Source organism: Rhinolophus hipposideros, assembly GCF_964194185.1.
Source record: "Rhinolophus hipposideros genome assembly, chromosome: 13".
NCBI classification, from domain to species: domain Eukaryota; kingdom Metazoa; phylum Chordata; class Mammalia; order Chiroptera; family Rhinolophidae; genus Rhinolophus; species Rhinolophus hipposideros.
Window position 1 is genome coordinate 55,670,607 of NC_138059.1, and position 9,388 is coordinate 55,679,994.

Below are 9,388 nucleotides of genomic sequence, written 5' to 3' on the forward strand. Positions count from 1 at the left end.
AAAATATACTTTAATAAAAATATACTTTAAATATTCTTATACTCAAAGAATTCCCAAGGATAAACGTCCAAGAAACACAAGAGACTATAATCAAAAATCATTAAAAAAATGAGGAAGTAAAATTACTGAATGAAGGTCAGCAACAATCTACTCAATCAAACATGGAAAGGTTACAGATAGTTTATTTTCTGTATCTGAACATTCCAATGGATAAGTTTAAAGATATGTAGTAAGTACATCAAGAGTACCATAAAGGAACAGACTTTTATAAAAAATGACCAGGCAGTTATAAATGACCCAAAAATAGAACTAGAAATTTAAACATATAATAATTGAGGCTAAAACTAAACTGTGGGATAGACAGCAAATTAGGCAACTGGAGAGAAAATTTGTAAATTATAAGATAGATTTTAAAAAACCACAACACAGAACGAAAACTAAAGATAAATATTAAAGAGTCATTCAGAGACACAAAACAATGGGGAAAAGCAATATTTCAAGAGCTAAAGGCTTTGCTCTAAATTTTCCAAAACTGTTTCAGCTTCAGAAACCCCAATCAGGATAGGTAAACAGAAAGAAATCTCTACACAGACAATAGCAAAACACTACAAAGACGAAATCTAAAAGCAGCCAGAGAAAAGACAGATTACTTATAAAGAACAATTAGACAATGATATGTGGTTACTGCAGACTGGTCTCCCATAATAGAAGATAGCCTCCTACAAAGCTATATGGAAACCTGCTATGGTCTTTTGTTAAAGGAAACAGTCCTGGTCAACCACAAGGCTAGGACCCCAGTGCCTTAATCATGCCACAGAGAGTGCTGATGGTTCCCTAACCATGAATACAGATAACAAATCCTGCTACATCATATAGACTCAAGTACAAGGCTTAGACGGGGAAGGGGCAAGACCAACCCGCAGCCACAAATGCTGAGCTGGACAGGATGAGCCAACGTTCTTTGAAAGTGTAGTTCAACTGGTCACTTGGGATTCAGGTCTCTCCTGGAGTCTAAAGCCTGACCCTGCCAGGTAGCTAAGTGCTGCCGTAGGGAGGCATGGCACACCTATTACTAACCTTTTCTCTGTTGAGTTTCCCCCTATGGAATGCTGCTCCAGTAAATCACATTCCCTGGCCATTTGCCTTCCTTTGAACAATCTTCAAAATGTTGGGAGAATCACACATCTAACAAAACTGATTTTCAAAACAAGGACAACATAAGGACATGTTTAGACAGACAAAAACATAGTTTACTACCATCAGACTCTCATCAGGGGAGCTTCTAAAGGATATTCTTCAGGAAAGAAAATAATTCCAAAGGGAAGATATGATATGCAAGAAGGAATATTGAACTAAATATGAATGTAAAACTATACAAGCATTAACTAGACAATTGTACATAGTTCCACTTCCTGGTGATTTCGCTTTCCGCAGTTTTAGTTACCCGTGGTAAACTGTGCTCCAAAAATATTAAATGGAAAACTCCAGAAATAAACAATTCATGAGTTTTAAATTGTGGCACTGTTCTGAGTAGCGTGATGAAATCTCTTGCCTTCCCATTCCATCCCACTCAAGACATAAAAAATCATCCCTTGGTCCAAAATCTACAGGCTGTAGAGGCGCCCTCCCCCCCCCTTTAGTACTCAGTAGCCGTCTTGGTCATCACATCAACTGTTTTGGTATTGCAGTGCTTGTGTTCGAGGCACCCTTATTTTACTTAATAATGGCCCCAAAGTACAAGAATAGTAATGCTGGCAATTCACTATGCCAATGAGAAGCTGGAAAGTGTATGTATGTATAGGAAAAAACAACGTATATATAGAGTTCAATACTACCCTGTTTCCCCGAAAATAAGACCTAGCCGGACAGTCAGCTCTAATGCTTCTTTTGGAGGAAAAATTAATGTAAGACCCGGTATTATAATATAAATATAATATAATATAATATATTATAATGTATAATATATTATATATATAATAATATATAATATGTAATATATAATATGTAATATATAATATATAATGTAATACAATACCGGGTTTTACATTAATTTTTCCTCCAAAAGAAGTATTAGAGCTGATTGTCCGGCTAGGTCTTATTTTTGGGGAAACACGGTATCTGCGGTTTTAGGCATTCAGTGGGAGTCTTGCAATGTATCCCCCATGGATAAGGGGGGACTACTGTAATGTCTAACTTGTAGGTTTAAAAAAATACATAGAAAATTCTGGAAAATAAAAAACTATAATTTAGGATGGGACAAGAATTGACTATTCCAAGGTACTTATATTATTAGGGAGGAGGGTAAAGAGAATGATTAGCTTCAGACCTCAAGTTAAATATAAATGTATAAATTTCAAGGGTAAACACTAGAAAAACAGAAGCAGAATATGTGACTTCCATACTCTTCAGGAAAAATTAAAGGGAGCAAAGAAGTATAAATTCAAACAAAGGAAAAAAAAAGATAAAGAACAAAATGAAAAAGTAAAAATGAATCCAAGTATATCTATAATAATGGTAAATGGACTAAACTAATCTGTCAAGACAAAAATTATCTGATTGGATTGTTCAGAAGTCCAACCATAAGCTATTTAGAAACATATGCCTAAAACCTAAGAACACAGAAAAGTTGAAAGTAAAAGAATGAAAAATTCTATATAATGCAAATAATCAAAAGAAACTGATATAGTTATATAAATATCAGACAAAATAGAAAAAAACATTACTAAAAGAGGTCATTATATATTGATGAAAGATTCAACTTGCTAAGAAGATATCAATTCTAAATTTATACTGACTTAGTAACATACCCTGAAAATATATATAGCAAAAACAAATAGAAATACAAGGCAAAGTTTGCATCATAAAGTATCTCTCAGTAATTGATAAGTCAACCAGAAAAAAATTCATTAAGGAAATAGAAGGTGTAAACACAATTAACAAGCTAATGCAATTTTTTTCAACCCATCAGCATTCCTGATTATGTAAGTGCTGATTCTGCAGTTTATCTCCATTTTTCAGCATTTGGCATATCCCATAGAGATATTAAAAAACTAGGATGATCAGACTTGGAAATGAAAGATGAAACAGGAGTATAACAAATCACTTTGCCCTCTAACAAGTATTAGTATAATGAATACAGAACCAATTGATAAAATAAACATATTAAGTAAAATATATTTAATATTAGCCAAGAAATTTAATATCAGCCTAACCAAGGGAATTATACACATGGAATGTTTGAAGCAATGCTAAGTCTAAGAAATGACTGTAAAGCTATTAATGTAATATGTGTACCCAATATAAAACTCATGATCATTAATTTATTTTTCAATTACAGTTGACATACAACATATATTAGTTTCAGGGGTACAACATAGTGATTAGACATTTATATAACTTACAAAATGACAGGATCACTAAGGTTTTATCCTGGAATGATAGTTTCTCTTTAGAGAAAAAAATGTCTCTCCTCCAGTAGGTACAAGCCTCAACTATCTAAATTTCTACATCACCCAAGAAAAAAATAGCTACCACCCCACTCCTAGGTGTGAAAAACAAAATCACTTAACAATTATCCTATTCTTAAATCTTAAAATAGAAATATAATAAATAGCAGCAGTTTGTAGACTATCCTTATCTGCTATTTCCAACTATACGCATCTGCCATTTCCAACAATTCCAAACGAAGATAGGTGAATTGTCTTTTAAAAATTTTTTCCACTTATTTTCATTAACACCTGCATAGGACATTTTTAAAAAAGTAGTAAAATTAATATGGTTCCTGCCATTTAAATTCTAACCAGGATATTAGTGTAATTTGAATGCTCAAGTATCTCTGTTTTCTAATCTCTGAAAATTACCAAAGCATTTCTTTATAAACATCAACAATAAATGGCACTGCTGTACAGATGTTCAAACCAGAAAGCTGAGAGTATAACTGTCATGTTTAGCAAATAAAAATAGAGGATGCCTAGTTAAATTTGAATTTCTGATCAGTACAAAAATTTTCAGCATAAGTATGTACCAAATATTGCATGGGACATACTTACACTAAAAGCTTATTCACTGTTCATCTGAAATTCAAATTTAACTGGGCTTCCTGTATTATATCGGACGACTCTAGCTGGAATTCTTTCTCTATTACCTCCTACAAGCAAGCCACCATACCAAGACCTCCAAAAAAAAATCTAAAAAACATCTAAAATCCAACCACTTTTCTCCATTTCTTCTGCCACCACCTTGATCTAAGCACCAATCCAAAAATCTCCCAATCAGTCTCTCTGCTTTGACACTTGGAGAAATATCACTTACTCTGAACGCAGTAGCATCAACTTAACACTAAGAGAAATAAATGCTAACCTCATGTAACTCCTTTTCTGGGGCCATTATTTGGTAGCACTAGAAATTGGCCCTTCTGAAGCAGCCTGAGAGGGACCAATGAACTCACAGCTCTGAAGAGGTGAGGCCTTTCGTGAGTAACCTCTGAAACAGTCCCAAATAAAGTAACAGTTCTCTTAGGTATGTGCGAGCCAGTGACCTATATTATTAATCATTTTGCTAACTGGTGTTTATTGCCACAAAGAGACTGAGCCAGGAAAAATCTGTGTAAAAATGGTAAATTTAGGGCTCTAAAGTTGGTTTGAAATATTCTTGTCTTTCAGAATGAATTATAAGCTTTATAAAGAGACTGCTTGATTCTAACCCACATTTGATTATGAGACAGATTCCTATTGTTCAAATTTATATTCTGTGGACACCATCGTAGTTTGAGTCTGCCCATCAGCCCAAAATTGCAAAGCCATGGGGCAGACAGCTTCAAAGAATTTGGGAAGTCAGCAAGTAGATTCAAATAAATATAAAATACGTGGCACCATTTTTTTCAGATTACTGATGCTCAGGAACAGTTGCTGCCTCCTGACTGGTGGATAAATGTTTTGGTTGTGAGAGCTACAGTTATCTGGGAATGCTGCTAGCCTGTCACATCATCTGATCAATGGATACCGACAAAGCAGATTACACGTAAAAATGTAACTGCAGACTTGTGTGACATCGCAGAGCTGTATAAGCTAACCAAATTCAGCACAAATTACTGCCATCAAAATAAGTGGCAGATCTAAAGAAAACCGGTTTTCCTGTATATCAACGAGGCAATGGAATTGTTACAAATGACTCTTAGATCACAGACCATGATGGCAATTCAAGTATGTCAAAGTTCTTACGATGTAATTTAATGTTTTTGGTACAGAACAAATGGAAGGAGAATTATACATGAAACGAGAATTATAAATGAAGTTAGATGAGCCTCTGCAAGTGTGAGTTACCTTATTTACGGTCCAGTTATTATTTAATAAACTAATCTTTTTGTGGATGAAACCTAATCACATTGCCTAAAACGTTCTTGGAAGCCATATCCAAGATAGTTTTTTTGGTACATCTTATCTCCACTACAGCAGGGAAACGAAATTTCAGACTATGGATATCCTGGCCAGGCCAACATTAGAGATTAGAAAGGGACATGAACGTTTGGACTAAACGGGTAGAGACAACACCTACAAAACGGTGTGGATGCTACAAGGTCACACCTAAAAGTGCAAACCTTAAAGTCCACACTTGCATTTCCATGTGCAGTCTGCTTTGGTTGGTATCCACTGCTCACACAACGTGACAGGGTAGCAGCCCTCCGACGTGACCGGCTCCCACACCCAGAACAGTATTTGTAAAAACAAGTCATTTCCAGTTCCTTCTGGCACAGTTGTTTCGGTCACCAGAAATGCAGTGGGGAGTAGACTTCGAGCAGAAGCGAGCGTGCTTAGCAGACGTCCCTTGGAGGCTAAGGATTAGAACCTCTGACAGGGCACTGCCCTGACACGGGCTGGCGTCCCCTCCCCGGACCCTACGTCCCCACCAGGACGCGGGTGATGAGCGCGGCGCCTCACTGCGCTGCGGGGCGCAGAGCCTTACGACAAGGCCCACCGCTGGGCAGAACACGTTTCGGGGGGTCGGACCTTGGCTTTTCTCAGAGAAAGGCCATTGTTGTGGCCCTCGTCTCGGCCAAGTGGGGCATCTGCTTTACGTGTGAGGAAGTTGGCAGGCAAAGGGCGCGGTGATGTGAGGCGCACATGTCGCGGCCTGGCTGGGACAAGCCGGTGGCGCGAAACCGAGTGCTCCCACCCGACGCGCGTACCCGGGGGTGCGGGTGAGGCTGGGAGGGGGTCCGCCGAGCACGCTTACCCGCCACCTGCTACCCTCACCCTGCGAACGCCAGGCTCGCGCGCCGGGGGCGTCCCTGCGCTCGGTGACCCGGCGCGGGCGACAGGACTCTGCCCGCGACCCGCACGGCCTCTTCCGGGTGAGCCGGCCGCGGCCGCCGGGACCTGAGAGGCTGGCCGAGCGCGCTCGGCGCCGCCACAGTGTGGGGTCCAGGCTGCGGCTCCGGCTCCCGCTGTCTCCTGCCCCGACCAGGCCTCCGGCCTCTCCCCAGAGCCTCGGGCCCGGGCGCCGACCGTGCTCGCGGCCCGGCCTCGGCGTCGGGCTCCACGCAGGGTCCGTCCCTCAGCCCTCCGGCCGGCAACCCACTCCGGCCCGACCAGGCCCGGCCTCCGAGCCCCGCTCCCGCTCTCCCCGCCGCCGCCGCCGCCGGCCGTCCCGAGGCCGGGCGCTCACCTCTCCTTGGAATAGAGCTGCCGCAGCTGCTCCTGCTGCTTCTTCCGGATAAACGCCATGGAAGGACGGCGGCGCGGGCGGGCGGGGCACGAGCGGCTCAGGCCCCGCTGCCGCCCGCTGACGAGGTCCGGAGGAGCCGGCCTGGAGTCCCGGCCGCGAGGAGATCGCGGCTGCCCGCCTGCCGGCTTCCCGTGCGGCGCCGCTCGGCGGCCAAGAGCCCGACGCAGCGCCCCGGGGCCCGCGGCGTCCGAGCCGCGCTCACCGCAGCATCTTCGCGTGGGGACTCCGGCGGCGCGGTGACTCAGGCCCGGAGGAGGGGCGCGCTGACCCTCGGCGTCCCTCGGCGTCCCAGGTGCTCGCGAAGGACTCCGCGGTCGGCCTAGGATCTCTCCTGTCACACTAAATGTGCGCCACTGCACCAGCCACTGCACTGCTCCATGTTTAATATTTTACACGTGAAAACGGATGCTCGCCCATAAACTATACCACTTTGTTCACCACAGGGACTCGAAATAACGTTGGGGGCCCTCAGTCTCTTGGTAGTTGAAAGAATTGGTCGCATGACTTTTTTTTTCCTAACAACTTTATTGAGATATACCTCACACACCAAGCAATTCACCCATTTAAAGTGTACCATTCAATGGTTTTTAGTATATTAACAGATATATACAACTATCACTAAAATTTTGGAACATTTTTATCACGTCATAAAGAAACCCATACACTTTAGTTATCATCTCCCAACTAGTACCGTTCAGTGATCACACACATCCCAACACCAACCCTAGCAAGACACTCATCAGCTTTCTGTCTATGAATTTGCCTGTTCTGGACATTTCATATCAATGCAATCATACAATATGTAGCCTTTTATATCTGGCTGCTATCATCCAGCATAATGTGTTCTAGATTCATGTAGCAGTACTTCATTCCTTTTTATTGCTATAGAGTATTCCACTGATGGACATTTCGGGTGTTTAAACCACTTGGCTACTATGAATAATGCTGCTATGAACATTCATGTACCAGGTTTCTATTGACATATGCCTCCATTTCTATTGATGGCGTACCTCGGGGTAGAATTGCTGGGTCATACAGTAACTGTACGTCTAAACATTTGAGAAACTTCCAAACTGTTTTCCAAAGTGGCTGCACCATTTTACATTTCCACCAGCAGTGTTGAAACGTTCCAGTTTCTTCACATCCTTACCAACACTGGTTGTTACCTGATTTTTTGATTATAGCTGTCGTAGTAGGTGTAAGTGGTATCTCACTATGGACTCCTTGAGATATCCTGATAGTGAGCCTGTGATTGTTGACCTTTGAGGAATTCTTTAATAACAAACTTCTAAATTGTGTAATAGCTGATACATATCTAATGTTGTCTTATAGGCCGTGTTCTGCAGGGTTAGATTTTTAAAAGCTTCAAGGTGAATGTGCATTTCTAGTATATGGTAGGACTATGATGGGAAGATGAGGGAGCCAAGAATAAAAGCTGGGGCTGGGTCTTATTGAGCTTGGTCCCCAACAGCATTGGAAAAATGTCATGCATATAGTGGGAACCCATTACAATTTTTTGGAATGAATGAAGGTGCATGGGTTACCTTGTGACTTTGATTGTGTCTTTTCCATGTGACCAAGTGCCGCACAGAACCTATAATTGTAAAAAGGTGTCAGAGACATTAGCCCAGTGTCTCTACAGGAGACTGATCTAGTCGGGTAACCGAGACAAATACATGAGCAGGTATATGATGAAATAAGATAATAAAATTTGCTAAGAGATATGACACGGTAACTTTAAAACATTGTTTCTCAGTTTTTCAATTACAGTTGACGTACAGCATTATATTAGTTTCAGGTATACTATATAGTGATTAGACATTTATATAACTTATGAAGTGATCACCTCGATAAGTCTAGTGGATAACTTTCTATATGAGAAGTACCATAATAGATGCTATGAGTTCAGAAGAGAAATCACTTTACCTGGACTAAGGTGGGAAAACAGCATGCAAGTTTTCTTCGTTTAATTTAACATTAAAGGATGACGTGATCCTGGTAGGTGGAGAGTGATAAAGATTCCCTCCTTGACCAAACTCTAGCCAGACCCCTTGAGCCCTCTTCTCAACTAGGCTTCAACCTTGGCCCATAAAAACTGCAGACTCTCAGCACAAATGATGTTGACCACCACCTTCCCTCCACATTAAAAGACTTAAACAAACACATAGTTTCTCACAGCTCCAGACCTCATCCCTTGGATGACCTTAGCCACACACACCCCTTCCTCCCACCTTAAAGTCCCTGCCTGAGAAAGCTCAAAGCTGCCAAAAGAATGCACTGTTTGTTCTAGCCAACACCCAACTGAAGCCCCTGACTGCTGTTTCTTACAGAATTTACTAAAAAGGGCTTACCGGTTCTGAATTCTTTCTCTGTACCTCTGAGGTGTATATGTACCTCCTACCACTCCGGAGTGTCTTTCTCAAGGACTTGAAAGTCATTCCTTTGAAATGTAATCATCAGGCAGGATGGGGCTTCAGTCTTTCAGCCCTGTGGAAAGATAATTGCCAAGTGGTAGATACAGATACAGTATTTGCTGTGATTAACCCTTTGTAATTTTTCACTTCCCAGCTTTATCTTTGACAGAGGAGGGGAAGAAACTCACTCAAAAGGATTTTCTTGAGCAATAGCTCAGAAGATAGATGTTTCTGCTGTCACAGAGTTTGTG

The 9,388-nt window shown here is 41.4% G+C and overlaps 1 protein-coding gene across 2 annotated transcripts in view; it reads right to left on the bottom strand.

Annotated features, from left to right (window-relative positions):
• The window catches only part of NSMAF (neutral sphingomyelinase activation associated factor), a 63,415-nt gene extending 54,965 nt beyond the window's left edge, over positions 1-8,450 (bottom strand). The window contains exon 1 of one of the 2 annotated variants that reach the window (XM_081070651.1): positions 6,664-8,450. In XM_081070651.1, the coding sequence (XP_080926777.1) occupies positions 6,664-6,722 (59 nt within the window). In that variant the 5' untranslated portion in view covers positions 6,723-8,450. Of the gene's footprint in view, positions 1-6,231; positions 6,604-6,663 lie in introns of those variants that run through there. The other variant, XM_081070652.1, reaches the window with a different exon arrangement.
• Between the last annotated feature and the right edge of the window lie 938 nt (positions 8,451-9,388).